Source organism: Prunus avium, chromosome 2 (assembly GCF_965620075.1).
Source record: "Prunus avium chromosome 2, drPruAviu1.hap1.1, whole genome shotgun sequence".
Classification (NCBI taxonomy): Eukaryota; Viridiplantae; Streptophyta; class Magnoliopsida; order Rosales; family Rosaceae; genus Prunus; species Prunus avium.
Genome location: NC_142285.1, coordinates 34,962,383 through 34,978,320, shown reverse-complemented (window position 1 = coordinate 34,978,320; position 15,938 = coordinate 34,962,383). Strand labels below are relative to the sequence as shown.

Below are 15,938 nucleotides of genomic sequence, written 5' to 3'. Positions count from 1 at the left end.
GTTATCATCAATGCATGCGTTTGCATGGCTCTCTCTCTCTCTCTCTCTCTCTCTCTCTCTCTTCTTCACCCACAAGATTCATGGGATGACGAATTTCTGTAATATTGGGAAATATACGTACGTCACGCGTTCAAATTGCTACAAAATTTTGGTTTTAGTTTGACCAGAGATATATACTGTTTAGTTTACCAACCAAAAGAGATCCAAGAGAAAAGGCCTGGGCCAAAAGCATTTCATGTGTTGCTGCTAACACCATTCTTGTATATACCAAGCATTTTGTGAGTGATTGGGTCAGCATGGCCCTCTTGTCTTTCATCTTTCTATTTGTATTTTTTCTAAAGCAAATAGTTTTTAAATATTTATTTTTTATCAATATCTAAAGTAATAGTTTTATATATACACACACACACAAGTAATATTGGAAAATGGGGTATTCAGAAATAGGACATCTAGTGTATGTATAACTGCTTTTAACTACTTGAGCTACAAGCCCCTTGCATATATGTCCGAAGGGAGAATCAGTGTTAATGCATTCACACTAAAAAATTACTCCAAATGCACATTAACTATATTGATATATACAATTTTGCTAACTCAATGTTTAATTTGATATTCTATGATAATAGTTCATAGTTTTATATCATTATATATAGTTCTATATCGTAACATTAGCATATGATACTGACTATAGTTCTAAGGTAAAAATCAAATATTATGGTAAAGAAATTCTAAACCAATATACAAGCCTCAATTTGATCTCTAAGACATGGAGAAATTGCCGCAAAGACTTTGTAAGCCCCCAATCTGAATTATCAAGAACATGAAGGTAAATTAAATCAAGACAATACAGATCTAGTGCAGGAACTGGAAAGGAAATTAGAACAAAGGCTTCTTTCCGTCTAACATTCCCATCAAATGATCAAAAACCTGGCTCCCTGCATCGCGCAGACCAGAATGCATGAATTCGTTAGTTATCCACAACCGAATCCCGGCTATCTGAGATGCTGTTTCCATGACCAGCTTGAAGTTTACAAACATGTCTTCATAGTAAACAGCAGCTGCAACAGGTACCTGTCAATGTTGACAGAAGCAAATTCATACATTAACGGATGAAACTGCTGATAATTCACATTATGTGTACGGTCAAAATGGAAAACATCATAGGCTGCTACAAGGTTTAGATCTCCTTGTGCAAATCTTATGGCCAGTTGATATTCAAGACGATTAACTTCATAAAAAGGCAGCACACCTTGTTATTATTTAGTGCAGTGATGTCATATAGTGGAGGCCAATCCTTCTTCTCAGCCAATATATGAGCAGCACCTTTGAATTTCCTTAAGGCATGAATCTCATCAAACATCCATGGAAAGATCATCTGCAGCAGCAAAAAACCCAGTTTGTGTTTGTGAGGTAGTAGTCAAAGCTGAAAGCAACAACATACTAGAGGCCAACTCCAATTTTGCTCTGTATGACACATAGCTGTGGGACTACTCTGCTTACCCAATACACCTCATTCGACCCCTAAGATTGGTCCAAGTGTCTATAGCTGCATGAGCATTTATACCATCATGCAAGTAAATCATAAATTGTATGCACAACTAGATATCCTCTCCATCAGGATATATACACTTCAGAGTTCATGACTCCCCAAAATATTCTATACGTCACATGCTGACGATTATTTCATCCATGAGATATATACTGAATGTAATATATAAATAAATCATCAATTATCTGTCCGATAAATTCATATAACTGGATGTGAACATTATGGCTTTTTGGCATTGAAAAGAGGCCGGAACCTATGCCTACCTCTCCTGTGAAAAATACGGGACGACCTTCTTTTGCAGCCCGGACTGCATCAAATTTGCCCTCATCTTCCGCCCTTATTCTTTGAGCAGCCCACCGTGATGAACCACCCTTCAATAAGTAAACAAATAAACAACTAGACAAACTAATAACCAAATGAAAATTATAAAAAAAATTATAAAAAAAAAAAAAAAAAGAACATATACTTCTGCAGATGAAAGAGATTAAAGCAATTACCTGACAGTATATGGATTCATGAAGAAGAGCATAAAGTGGATTTGTGTCAAAAGATGACCACTTGTCAAACTGCAAACATGGAATGGTTTAAGGTTTACAACTTTATACCAGCTATGTTCAAAGCCTTGGATTCAACATCAATAAAAAGCAGTTATTTTCTTACAGCATCCAAGAAGTAATAACTGATTTCCTTTGATGCTCCTGGAACTATTATAGGATCCCAGGCCCTCTCAAACCTATGGGTCGAAGTGAAAATATAACTCAGTTGAAGCATGACTAAATTGTAGCATATTGAAATCCAGGTTCATATTCATGAAGCCTTACATGTAGTGTAAGCGCTCAAAACCAGCACTGGATCCCAAGCCAGTAAGACCAAGAATCTGCAATCCCTTTGGGGTTAGGAAGCCTCCAGATGGAAGCTGGACCTGTACAAAAACAAGGGTAGGTGGGATTGATTTTAAAGAGTAATCTTAAATCTGAGAGTTATGAAAAGCACCAAGAGAATATGATCTAGACCTTCACCCCTCCTCCCTCGGAATTTGACAAATAGTTAACAACTTCACGAACAACCTCAATATCTTGAGGATACCTTTGGTAGTACTTCTCATTCTGATGTATAATCTGTTCAAAGCATGCTTTATACACGGCATCTGCAGTGCATCCATTTCCTATAGGAGGGATTCCTCCAGTTAAAAGGACTTGTTTTAGTCCTTGTGGTGCAAAACTCAAATAGGTTACTGCACAAAAACCACCAAAGCTCTGCACAAGGGAAAAGAACAAGCTGCAATTTTAGTTCAGTTGCACAGGCAATAGTGCACCACAAGCAAAACATAAGAAATGACTTAACACAGAGACATTCTTATGATACAAAAAATGCAACACACAACAACTTCAGACATAGGGAGAACGAAGTTGGCACTATGAAGGAGCTCTGGATCTTAACAATTTCCTCTGATAACATAGTAGGTATTTCTTAGTAAAATAAAGAAACTGCAGGCAGGATCATCACACTATAGTCGAAACATTACATGCACACATAAATACTAAAAGCAAATAGCAATTAATACCTGACCCAAAATTGTCCAGGGCCCAGCATCAGGCAAAAGACGTACTCGAATAAACTCTGCATCATTTACTATATTATCAGCTCGGAAATGTTTTAAGTAATCAGCCAGATCCACTTCAGACTTCAGTTGCGACATAGATGAAGCTGTCAAAGGAGTTGATAAACCTGTTCCTCGCTGCAAGTAAAAGTAGGTAAGCAGGAGAATAACAAATAAGGAAGTACATATTCACAAATGGTTGTAAGAATATATGCCTATATAACCATGCCTGATCCATCAATATAACACGAAATTCTTCACATGCTTTACGTATCCATCCACTGGGTTCGGTTGGTCGAGGGGCCTCAAATCCAGGTCCACCTTGTAGATATAATAGGTATGGCAGTGGTTGTTCTTCTTTACCAACTGCAATACAAATCATACTTTATTGAGGGACTAACAGAACCACAAACATGTATGAAAAAGGCAATTGTCTGAGAAGGATATGAGCAATCCGGAGATTGAAAAAATAGGGAAACAGCTTGCTTGCCAGTTACATTTTTATCTACTCCTAACTAGCAATGAGATTCATGACTAAAGCAGATACTCTTTTTAAGTAGAGTATTTTATGACGCCCCAATTTACAGGTATATGCACATGCTTGCACGTTGGTTTTGAGTATGTCTCCGTCTGGCGGCATAGGTAAGCAGCTTCTGCTGTAACTTCTCTTATCTTATGAACTACCCTGGAATGGGTATAAGTCTTATGTATCCACCTATGTCAGTTGAAATTCATAGAACACTTGACATTCGATCATATGAACATTCACAGGCAGATATCTCATTCAAGCTTCAAAAATTATTTATTGTAGTTAGTGGGAAAAGCAAATGTAGCAGATTAATCTTTGATCTTTTCAATACTGAGGACCACAACAACATAAAACTATCATCAGAGTTAGTTGAGAGGATTCAAATAACTCTACCAATTCAAACCACTAATCGATGTCTTTCTCTTAGCTGAAAACAGTAGACAATGCCTCATTCTTTCCCTTTCCACCATTTTCTAAGCAACCAAACAGAGGCAAAGCACGAAAAGGTCAACACACTTCAATGAAAATCAAAACACTAAGCCGCTTAAATCCAAGAACAAAATTAATCACTTCAACTGATGCGCACTATATTGCATAATTCACTTCCAACACCAATCAAACAGTAATTAACAGATAATAACAGGAAAATCAAAACACTGAGCCGCTTAAATCCAAGAACAAATTAATCACTTCAACTGATACACACTATATTGCATAATTCACTTCCAACACCAATCAACCAGTAATTAATTACCTGAAACAACTTCGCGGGCGAAGATTGAGATCTTAGACGATGCCTTAAGACCGACGGAGTAGTCGAGAGGCACAGTGAATCGATGGTCACGAAGTCGGAGCTCCGGCACCGAAAACCACTTCCCGGCAACGTGGTCCGGCGAAGAGTCGCCGGAGGTGGCATTAGGCAAGGACATGGCTGTGACTGTACGGATTGAGCTCTGGCTACAGTTGAAGCAGCGAAGCTTGGTGACGCGAAATAGTGGAAGTGTGCGAAGACTGAGAGTGAGGGAGGGAGAGGGAAAGTAGAGGAGTGACCTTATCAGTGAAGGTTGCGCGTGAAGTGCCGGCATTTTCGGAGCCAGAGTATGAGGGGGTGGGCTTCTGAGTATTAACACGTGGCGCGATCTGTTTGTGATTTTGGGTTTGGATGGTCTTCAGCGGTTGGATGTGTAGACTTTTCGGTGCGGAGAATTTCGATTGATTGGAAGGTTGATGTCGTTTCGGATTCGGAAGCCTATTCGATTATGTAATGTAAACGCAAGTGTAAATGAATTATACCATGCAAGCCGATTCGGCCAATGGTAAACTTGTAATTTCTCACATTGGGGCTTCTACTTTGTCTACCTCTAATCATACTTTCCAGCTTAATATAATTATGCAAAGAGAATCATTGTCGATGCATATTTGATGAGCTATCTTTATTCTTTATGTATACATGACAAAATCACAGGGAGGGTATTTTTCTGAGGCCTGAGCAACAATGGCTTGTATCCACTGCCATTCTCCCTTTCTCCTTCCTCATCTTCCTCTGTTTCTTCAGCAACTGCATTTCTTGGACAAAAAGTAACTTCCACTTTGTGGCACTGTCGCTCTTGTCTTGAATCAGTTTGGTGCTTCCATTAAGGTTTCGCAAAGTGATGGGGGAGGGGAATATATCTCTGCATCTTTACAGCAATTCTTGTCATCCAAAGGTATTATTCATCATAAATCTTGCCCTTATACACCTGAACAAAATGGCTTGGCTGAAGGAAAGAATCGACACCTTGTAGAAACAACACAATGTATTTTACTTGGATATGCTTCCCAATACGAGGGCTACATTTGCTTTGATTCAATCACCAGAAATTTGATTTTTTCTAGACATGTTTTGTTTGATGAAACGGTGTTTCCCTCATGCAAGTCTAAGCCTCTATGCTCACCATGTGTTTCTACAAGTTCAGAGAGTTCTTCATTGGTTTCTTCCATACCTGTTGTATCTTCTTCCAGTCCATTGGTTGATTTTGATCCCACTGAATTGTCTGCTACTGCTGCACTCAATAATTCCTTCTCTATGGCTACTTCTTCAACAACCTTAACCAATGATTCATCAGTATCTTCTTCACGAACCCTGGATTTGCAAATAGACCCACCCATTCCTCCTACTAATCTTCATCCTAAGCAGATTTGGAGCAAGTCAAGAATTATTAAGAGGGAAATAGTATAGCCGGGCGGCTATACATATTTCGTAATTTTCCCAAAAACTAGTATAGCCGAGCGGCTATATTTATCTCGTAATTTTATCTCCGCGCGGCTATACTTATCTCGTAATTTGCTCAAAATATAGTACGGCCGAGCGGCTATACCTGCAAAATATAATGTATTTAAATGGTACAATCGTACTGCACTCGGTTTTTATATTGTTTTTTTTAAAATAGTATCGTCGCGCGGCTATACTTATTCCCACACTTTGGACCCGAGTCCTGACTGCTAGACGAGTCCTCTTATATATTTTTTTAAATAAATAGTATAGCCGCGCGGCTATACTGTGTTTGGCACGTGAGCTACTTGTTCCGTACATGTCTTAAAAACTCGGTAAAATTCACGTTTTTAAAAAAGAAAATATACAATACTCGTATTGTACATGTACCTATGTATTTCTCATGTTTAATATATGTATTTTTAACAAAATTTTCAATAAAACACATAATTAACGTATTATACAAATAATTCTCACAAATTTTTGAATAAAAATAATATATATTTTAAAAAATTAAAAACAATATTTCAAAATATTATGTAGCTGCCGATTAATATCGTATTTGGATATGTTGAAACTAGCAAATTCATATCTATAAAGTATAAACGAGGAGGGTCCTTTTTTTTTCTTTTCTTTTTCAATTAAACAGTATAGCCGCCCGGCTAGACCGTTCAAATATAATGTATTTAAATAGTGCAGCCGTGCAGCTATACTATTATTTTTTCTATAAAATAGTATAGCCGCGCGGCTATACTTGTTTTGACATGTGGCCACCTAATCGCTAGGGAGCCCTTTATAAAAAATTTATTTTTTTAAAAAAGGAAAATGGTATAGTCACTCGGCTATACCCGCTTTTAAAATTTTTATAAAAAAATAGTATAGTCTCATGGCTATACTTATTTCAACACTTGGGCACCTAATCGCTAGATGGGTCTTTTAAAAACATAAATAAATAGTATAGCCGCACGGCTCTATGACCAAACCCACCACAAGCCATGCCCCCATCATCCTTCCCAGGGCCGGCCTTGGGGGTGGGCAGGAAGGGCCATGGCCATGGGCTTCCAATTAAGGGGGGCCCCAAAATTGTTTATATTATATATGTATACTAGCATCAAATATAAAATATATATAAAATTTGGGGGATGTTTGGCGAATTTGGAATAAATTTTTGGGGTCCAACTTATTATTAAAAAAAAACACACGATAAAATTAAATGAGGAAACACGATTCCTTTTATGAGAAGAAACCCCAACACGCTTCCTCTTTTCCCACGTTGCAGGGAAGGAGCCAGAATTCAAACTTTTGGGGGCCAAAAAATTAACATGTACCAAACATCTAGAGCAAGAAGAAACAAAAATATAGATTGCAGAAGAAAAATTAACATGTATTAAACTTATTTTGAAATACGTTAAGCTATGTAGCCATTTTTTTTTTTATTAAGTATTTTAACCTATTTGGTTAGTTATGATTAAAATTAAGATTTTCCAACTAAATCTATCCAAGTATAGGTATTTATTTTTAATTTTTATACTAAGGAAATCAGTATCTACTAAAACCCAAAAGAGAAAGATATAAAAATCAGCAAAGAAAAGCCAATATAACTTCACATTATTACTCAAAATAAATTTATTAGGGTGGCCATTAACTTCAAACATGCAAAATCCCTTTAATATTTTACAATACATTGCCTTGATTGGTGAAAACTTAGAAAACATTGGAGGGGGCAGGGCCACCTCTAGCCTAAATGTGGCTTCGCCACGCAGTGCCTACTCCTAGTTTCTACATGGAAGAACATACTCTCTATTTAATCCACCACCATATTATTCTATGTTTTCCCAATCTCTCTTCAATCCATTCATTTTTTCCAGTTTCTCTAATCCCTCTTTTCTCATATTGTAACCCTAAGAATCGATCTCTCATTGAAAAGCTCACAATTTTTCTTTTTTGATCTTTGTCTTTGAGATTGATGGTTACCAAGAGGAGAGGAGCATGAGAAGTTCAAAAGGTAATCAGGTTTATGAATTTTTCTTTATATTTGTTCCTATTTAGCAAACAATTTTTTCAATTTCCAATAGGAACAAAACACATAGGGACCCATTATGGAAGCAAACAACAAACTTTTTCCTTGGGCTATTGGTTGCTAGAACGTCGGTTTGTAAATTTGTAATTTCTTTCATAATATTAAATATCTAATCCGAATTTTTTATTTATGGAGATATGTCCTACTATAATACATACTACCATTTTATTTGCTCATAGCGCGTAAAATCATTTTATTTGTTATTTTTTAGCAATTGTATACTAAGAAAGGGGCTCATTTACTTCATGGCCTAGGGCCACCCAAAAGTTAGGGTCGGGCCTGATCCTTCCCTCTACAACCAACCACCACCCCACCATCATCCATAGCCACCGCCAAAACAAAAATAAAAGGAAAGGAAAACAAGGAAAACAAGAACAACGCATACATTTGCGGCGGAGATGGGTTTGTGGGTTGCGGGGGGCAAAAAGCTTGGTGATGAAGACGGTGATGTGGCCTTAGTCCTCAAGGGTTGGATCTGGTATTGTGGTTTGGTTGAGTCTGTGACGTATCTGGGATGGTGGTTGGGTTGAGTCCTTGACGAACCTAGAGTTTCGGGCTTGTCGGATCTGGAGAGAGAGAGAGAGAGGTTGTCTTGGGGTGGGGTGAGGACTAAAAATAAATATAAATAAAAGGTTGGCTAGATACGAAGGGAGAGGGTGAGGAAGGAGATCTGTTGGCGATGGCGGAGGGGTGTGGAGAAGACGATGCTTTTTTTTGTTTTGTATTTTTCTTTTATTATTAATAGTTGAGTTAAGTTTTTTAAAAGAAAATCTTTTTTTAAAATTTTTTTTACACATGGCACCTATGTGACATCCAATTCAACAAAATTATGGGTCTCATTTGTGCCACGTCGGTATTTTTAACATAGTTTTTGATTGACTTGACAGTGGGGGATAAATTGAGATGCAAAACATCGATTAAGGGGCCAAAGTTGGCCACTTTAACTTTCACGGGATAAAATGAGATATAATCATAGTTTCATGAGGCACAACAGTAAATAAGCCCAGTTTCTATCCCTTGAGTAAAAGTTTGGGCTTGGTTTCGTCCTTCTTCGGAACCTTCTTGTGGGCTGTGAAGGAATATTGGGTTGAAATGACCCGACGCATATTATTCTGTGTTCAGTGTACTTGGACCCCGGCGCTCGGCCCCATTTGATCCTCAATCGCATTGCCAATGCAACAATTGGTGGCACCACTTTATGGCGCGTAGAAAACATTTGTCGCAAAAATGAAGACTGGTTCAGTGGGTCAAATACCAAACTATTCAGAGTTGTTCAACAAAACCTTCTCTCACTCATTCATTTCCACTTGCTCAGTTTTAGGTGGCGCAGCCAAAACAGACCCCAATTTCTCTCCTTCAGTCTCTCTCTACAACTTTAAAGATGGCATTGTACGCCGCCGTTTCGCGAGCCAAAGCGATGTCGCGAGCCTTCTCTCCGATCCTCCGTTGCATGAGCAACGTGCCGGAAAACACTGTCTACGGCGGCCCAAAGACGCAGAGCCCAGACCAGAGAGTGACGGTGACCCACTTGAAGCAAAAGCACAAGAAGGGCGAGCCCATCACCATGGTCACCGCCTACGACTACCCTTCTGCGGTCCACCTGGACTCGGCCGGCATCGACATTTGCTTGGTCGGCGACTCGGCCGCCATGGTGGTTCATGGGTATGACACCACCCTTCCTATCACGCTTGATGAAATGCTTGTTCACTGCCGAGCCGTGGCTCGTGGCGCCAAGCGACCGCTTTTGGTTGGGGACTTGCCCTTTGGCTCCTACGAGTCTAGCTCCAATCAGGTAGGTAGCGAATAAAATGGAAAATTCCTCCGTAATTCTGTTGATTTGGGAGGTTCATTGTCTATGGGCTTTTTGTTTATGAGAATGTGAAGGAAAAGGACATTGGAACATTGTTTGACTTTTGTGCATGAGCATGACAGAGGGTGTTCTGTTTGGCTGATGAGAAAGTAAAAGAAAGGAAATTTAACTAATTTTTTTCGTTTTTGTTGTTTTTAATGATGAAATTTACCAATTGATGAAATTATTGAAGCTACGAGCTTTCTTACATTTTTTCAAATTTCATTGCAACCAAGTAGAAACAGAGCTGTATTGAATTTCAGAAATGAGAGTGTGTTCTATTTTGTTGATTGGGTTTGTTTTTTTATAAGTAGGCCATGGGTGGGTGATATTGCAGTTTCCATTATGAGCAGGCTGTCGATACTGCGGTGAGGGTTTTAAAGGAAGGAGGAATGGATGCGATCAAATTAGAAGGAGGGTCACCTTCTAGAATTACTGCAGCAAAATCTATCGTGGAAGCTGGAATTGCTGTAATGGGGCATGTGGGACTTACTCCTCAGGCCATTAGTGTTCTTGGGGGCTTTAGGCCTCAGGGAAGGAATGTTGCTAGTGCTGTCAAGGTCTGTGTGTGCACGAATGCGAGTGTCGGTAATTTGTTTTCTATTATGGGTTTGCATGTGCTGAAATTTCTATTTGTTGTAACAATGTTGTATTGGATTTTTGTCTGCAGGTTGTGGAGACAGCACTGGCTTTGCAAGAAGTTGGGTGCTTTTCTGTTGTTTTAGAGTGTGTACCTCCACCGGTGGCAGCTGCTGCAACATCTGCTCTTCAGATACCTACCATTGGCATTGGAGCAGGGCCCTTTTGCAGTGGGCAGGTTAGTTAATTATGTAGTCCTGTTCCTCTTGGTTGTATTGTATGTGTCTGCCTTGATGCTTGCGTGTGTAGTTCCATTTGGTGTCAAAATAGATATTAGCATCCTTGAGAAAGTTTGTTTAATAGCATATCATTTTACTTTGTTTGATGTATATATCTTTCTGTAACTTGAAACTTTGCTTGTTTCAGAAGGTTTAGGCATTTGCAGGTGAAAAATCCTTGTTTTGGATCCTATTTTTTTTTTTTCTCTTTTGAACACTGTCATTTGGGGCGTATGTTGACATATGATGTAACAGATTAGTAGGGATGAGGTAGCTGGATAGGTTAGCTCAAAACTACCAAATTTGAGCTCGGCTGAAGCTTGAAACGAGCCTAGAACCAAAGCTTGAGCTGACTCATGAGATTGCATTCTGTTAATTAACTTCTTTGAAGTTGTACCTTGCACATAAAGTTAATTAATTTTCTAGGGTTTTTGCATCCTTTTCTTCCGAGACATGGTGTGGTTATTTCTGGCACACTTATTTTCTTTTCCCCTATATCACGCAGGTGCTAGTTTACCATGATCTTCTTGGAATGATGCAACATCCACATCATGCCAAGGTGAACTGAACAGTTGCATCTCCTTAATAAAGCTCTTTCTCTCCACTTATGTGAATTTTGTTTAAACAAAGAAGCACCTCATCTTTTGCAGGTTACCCCAAAATTCTGTAAGCAGTTTGCACATGTTGGAGAAGTAATCAATAAAGCTCTAGTAGAGTACAAGGAAGAAGTGACCAGCGGCTCGTTTCCTGGCGCTGCCCACAGCCCGTATAAAATCAGTGCTGCTGAAGTTAATGGCTTTTTAAGTGAGTTAACAAAATTGGGTTTGGACAAGGCAGCATCTGCAGCAGCTGAAGCAGCTGAGAAGATTAGTACGAGCAAATAACCTACTGAAGGCAGCCCTGCAAGTGACCGATAATGGGCAAAACCCAGCATATTTGGTTGAAAGTTTCATTACGAAGTAAATGGCCACAGAAGAATTTTGAAAGAGCAGGACAATTTTCTCTTTGTAACAGTGAGGTATCAAAAATATGCAGTTGGGTTCCATTTTGAGTTGTAAAAGAAAAGTTGCTCTTGCAGAAAGTTGTGTTCAGAATTTGGAAGCAACTTCAGAAATAAGATATTTGAAGCCATTTCTATATTTATTCATGATCCGAGCATAAAAGTAGACTCTACTGTATTTTTTGTACCAAAACTTTTTTTTGTTGCTATTTTTTGAGTACAGAATACAGGTGTTTGCCTTTCATTTTCCACATTTCTTTGGACAAATAAAGGGTGGGAAGTTGGGAATATTACCCTATGCGGTAGGATTTGTAGCAGTTGGGTGATTTATATTCTTTTTTATGTGACAAACAAAAGAGGAATATATAAAAAAAAGTCATCTTGTGGATCTTTTGCTAGTTGGATGAATTTTGTAAAAATCGAATAGAACCTAGAATTTTAATTTTGGAGCAATGGACATTCGAATCATTTAAAACAAAATAATTTCAAAATAATAATAATAAAAAGAAAAACCAGAAACAAAGCTACTTCGTCCAAATCTACTTGTCCATGTTCTTAAACCCTAAACCCCTTCATTCAAATCTCTACCGAACAAAATGAACACTCTATCACTCTCAGCTTCAAAGCACTCAAAATCCTTCCTCAACCTCCTTAAACCCCATACCTCCAAAACCCAATCCTCCATCTTCCTCCTCAGCCACCACCTTTCCACCGATCCCGATCCCGAAGCCGAACCCAACCCTAAGCCCAACCAATCACCCAAAGACGATGACTTGCTGATAACCCAAGTGGTCGAGCTCCTCCAACCCAATGAAAAAGACTGGAACTTTGACCAACTCCACCACCTCCTTTTCTCCAACTCCGCCGCTCCTTCACCTCGTTCGCTTTTCCACATCACTCGCCGCCTTGGCGCTTCCTCCAAGGCCCTCAAGTTCTTCGAGTACGTTTCGGAAAATGTGGCAAGCGCACCAGACTCGACGGCTTCGCTCTCGTCATCATTCCAGGCCATTCTTGAGCTTGCTAAGCGAGAACCCACCTCGCAAAACAAGCTTTATGACTTGTATAAGATGGCGAAAGAGCAGAACATCCCGCTTAATATCAGCGCCGCTGCTCTGCTCGTTCGATCTTTAGGCATGGTTGGCATGGTGGATGAGGCGCTCATTGTGTTTAATGATCTAGACCCGGGTTTGAAAAACACCCATCTCCGCAATGCGGCGATTGATGTGATGTTGAAATCGGGATGTGTCGATGATGCACTAAAGGTGCTCGACGAAATGTTTGATCCAAAAGCAGAGGGCAGGGTCGACCAGGTTACGGGTGATATTGTGCTTTCCAATTTATTGAAGAGAGAGCGGCCGGGGAGGAGCTTCAGTGAGGAGGACATTGTGGGTTTGGTGTTGAAATTTGGTGAGCATGGTGTGTATCCTGATAGCATGAAGCTTACGAAATTGATCACTGCCTTGTGTAGGAACAGGAAGACTAATAAGGCTTGGGATGTCTTACATGATGTCATGAGGTTGGGTGGTGATGTAAAAGCTGCTTCTTGCAATGCTCTTTTGACATGTTTGACAAGAGGTAATGATTTTAAGAGAATGAATGAGCTTATGGTAAAGATGAAAGAGATGGACATTCATCCTGATGTTGTGACTTTTGGTATTGTTATTAATTCTTTGTGCAAGTCTAGGAGGATAGATGAGGCCTTGGAGTTGTTTGAAAAGATCAGCGGAGGAAGAGAGAAGAGTGATGGGGTTTCGACTGAACCCGATGTGGTCATTTATAACACTCTGATTGATGGACTTTGTAAAGTGGGAAGGCAAGAAGAAGGTTTGCGTTTGATGGAAAAAATGAGATTGCAGAATGGCTGTGCACCTAATACTGTTACCTACAATTGTTTGATTGACGGTTTCAACAAGGTCGGGGACATTGAGAGGGGTTGTGAGCTCTTTCACCAAATGAAGGAGAAAGGCATAACGCCAAGTGTGATAACTCTGAATACCATGGTTGATTGTCTATGCAAGCATGGGAGACTCAACAGTGCAATTGATTTCTTAAATGAAATGCAAAGGGATGGTGTGCAAGGCAATGCTGTTACTTACACAACCTTAATCACTTCCTTTTGCAATGTGAACAATATTAGCATGGCAATGGAATTGTTTGAGCAAATGTTGAGAGATGGAGGCTCCACAGATGCAATAGTTTACTACAGCTTGATCTCTGGTTTAAGCCAAGCTGGAAGGATGGATGATGCTAGCTCTGTTGTATCAAAGTTGAAGGAGGCCTGTTTCTCCCTGGATCTCGTTTCCTACAATGTTTTGATTAATGGGTTCTGCAAGAAGAATAAACTTGATAAGGTCTATGAGATGGTTCAGGAAATGGAGTCAGCTGGAGTAAAGCCTGATAGCATAACATACAACACCTTGATTTCCTATTTCTGCAAAGCTGGGGAACTTACAACCGGTCGTAGAATATTGAGCAAGATGATAAATGAGGGTCTTGTTCCTACTGCTGTCACTTTTGGAGCATTGATTCATGCATATTGCTTGAATGGCAATACTGACAAAGCCATGAAAATCTTCAGAGAGATGGGTTCTAAATCGAAGGTTCCTCCCAACACTGTAATTTACAATATTTTAATTGATACTTTGTGCAAGAAGAATGAAGTGGAACTTGCTATTTCTTTGATAGACAATATGAAAGATAAGGGGGTGAGACCTAATACCGCGACATTCAATGCCTTGTTCAAAGGTCTTAAGGAGAATAATTTATTGGAGAAAGCATTTGAATTTATGGATCAAATGATTGAACATGCCTGTAATCCTGATTACATAACCATGGAGATTCTCACGGAATGGCTTTCCGCAGTTGGTGAAACGGAAAAGTTGAGAAGGTTTGTTCAAGGATATGAGGTTGCTGCTTCTACTGCATAGAGTAACTGCACGGACAGAAGAATGTCAGTATTGGTTATAGATTGTCGATTTCAGAGTCGGCCATGCTTAGGAGAAAGCTTAGGAGAAAGCGTAATGGGTTCCAACTTCTAGCCATGTAGTTGTATTTTTCAGTTCGATATTGGACACCCCTCAGTTCAAAGACTGCTTATCTGAGTCTCTGTTGCTGCAGCATTTTTCATGTCCTTGGGTGGATTCCGCTCTTCCATGTTGAGATCAGGCAAACAAGGATGTGTTTGTAGAGAGAATCAGGCAACAGTCTTCTAAGTTATACTTGAATTGAAAGCTACATTTTCTGGCTTTTCTATGAAAATAACATTGCAGTGAATAAGTCTATATTTGGTGACACCATTTTCTTGTATGAATGCACTTTTGGTTGTTTTCATTGCTAGCGATGTTAATAAATTTCTTGATTTTTTGTGACCTCTATTTTCTCAAGTCTCATATAATCATGTCCTAACAAATGTTTTGCCTTTTTTATGAACTGTAGCAGCATGGCAAAGGAGGCAGGCAGAGATTCCTTCTCTGCACATTATGACATTGTTTGTGTAACATGGGTAATTATTGAAAAGGCAGCGTTGACACTTGATGAACAAGTGATTTGGTTGGGTGAAACCAAGTTCATGTTTGATGGTTTGATTTGAACACTGATTACAATACAAATCTCTTAGACTCCTTCTTTACCTCGAAACCCAATTGACTAAGAAAAAACCATGTTCAAAGAGAGGTGTTGCAAGCTTGCAAGTTGCAACAACATTTTTGCCTCATTGCAAAATTCTACTTTAAAATTGGAGCTCATCTTTAAGCCAATCAAAATCATTCAACTCTTTCAAGGGTGGTAAATTGAACCCTACTCATCATATTGAGAACCCATTACTTTTTATGCCAATAAAGAAAAAAAAAGAATCTCATAATTCTACAAGCATGTGAAAGAAAATGAAATAAAACTATTTTTATTCATAAACCCTTTTTCGTCTTTTTAATCTGTTGAAATACAGAAAAAGTTTCCATGCGGAATATCGTCGTCAACCGTCGAGGCTATCTCAACCACCGACAATCATTAGCTGACAAACTTTAACGTCAATAACATTGAACTTGTTTATTTCGACGTCAATCAATACTATTTACCCTTTTCTTCTTTTAATAAATGAGTTTGAGTTTCGAATGGGAATGGCACCGAAATTTCTCAATTTTGTGATCTTCGGTGGAGACGAAATTTTGTGATCTCCGGTGGAGAAGATGATAAGCCTCACAAAAATGTTTCCCATATGTTACCAA

The 15,938-nt window shown here is 39.0% G+C and overlaps 3 protein-coding genes across 4 annotated transcripts; 2 read left to right on the top strand and 1 right to left on the bottom strand.

Moving 5' to 3' along the window:
• Nucleotides 1–688: 688 nt before the first annotated feature.
• On the bottom strand, nt 689–4,901 carry LOC110751863 (alpha/beta-Hydrolases superfamily protein). 2 transcript variants are annotated; one of them, XM_088249631.1, is made up of 10 exons: nt 4,433–4,901; nt 3,379–3,515; nt 3,114–3,287; nt 2,569–2,805; nt 2,371–2,471; nt 2,210–2,282; nt 2,047–2,115; nt 1,813–1,920; nt 1,250–1,375; nt 689–1,071 (listed from the first exon to the last, which is right to left on the bottom strand). In XM_088249631.1, the coding sequence occupies exons 1-10, from the start codon at nt 4,761–4,763 to the stop codon at nt 877–879; spliced, it is 1,551 nt and encodes a 516-aa protein (XP_088105757.1). In that variant the 5' UTR covers nt 4,764–4,901; the 3' UTR covers nt 689–876. The 2 variants fall into 2 exon arrangements, with proteins under 2 accessions (XP_088105757.1, XP_021808086.1); XM_021952394.2 differs by having other exon boundaries at nt 2,563–2,805; nt 4,433–4,899.
• A 4,306-nt stretch (nt 4,902–9,207) lies between these two features.
• On the top strand, nt 9,208–11,964 carry LOC110751737 (3-methyl-2-oxobutanoate hydroxymethyltransferase 1, mitochondrial-like). The gene is made up of 5 exons (XM_021952243.2): nt 9,208–9,801; nt 10,212–10,418; nt 10,529–10,675; nt 11,221–11,274; nt 11,366–11,964. The coding sequence occupies exons 1-5, from the start codon at nt 9,391–9,393 to the stop codon at nt 11,597–11,599; spliced, it is 1,053 nt and encodes a 350-aa protein (XP_021807935.1). The 5' UTR covers nt 9,208–9,390; the 3' UTR covers nt 11,600–11,964.
• Nucleotides 11,965–12,201: 237 nt separating this feature from the next.
• Nucleotides 12,202–15,083, top strand: LOC110751852 (Pentatricopeptide repeat (PPR) superfamily protein). The gene has a single exon (XM_021952385.2). It carries the CDS (start codon nt 12,312–12,314, stop codon nt 14,640–14,642), a length of 2,331 nt encoding a protein of 776 aa, XP_021808077.1. The 5' UTR covers nt 12,202–12,311; the 3' UTR covers nt 14,643–15,083.
• Nucleotides 15,084–15,938: the final 855 nt, after the last annotated feature.

Coding starts and splice junctions, on each gene's coding strand:
- LOC110751737 (XM_021952243.2), top strand. CDS start 9,391: ATGGCATTGTACGCCGCCGTTTCGCGAGCCAAAGCGATGTCGCGAGCC. Junction 9,802..10,211: donor ACGAGTCTAGCTCCAATCAG/GTAGGTAGCGAA, acceptor CATTATGAGCAG/GCTGTCGATACTGCGGTGAG. Junction 11,275..11,365: donor AACATCCACATCATGCCAAG/GTGAACTGAACA, acceptor CATCTTTTGCAG/GTTACCCCAAAATTCTGTAA.
- LOC110751863 (XM_021952394.2), bottom strand. CDS start 4,763: ATGCCGGCACTTCACGCGCAACCTTCACTGATAAGGTCACTCCTCTAC. Junction 2,283..2,370: donor TTTGAGCGCTTACACTACAT/GTAAGGCTTCAT, acceptor TTCGACCCATAG/GTTTGAGAGGGCCTGGGATC. Junction 1,921..2,046: donor ATGAATCCATATACTGTCAG/GTAATTGCTTTA, acceptor TACTTATTGAAG/GGTGGTTCATCACGGTGGGC.
- LOC110751852 (XM_021952385.2), top strand. CDS start 12,312: ATGAACACTCTATCACTCTCAGCTTCAAAGCACTCAAAATCCTTCCTC.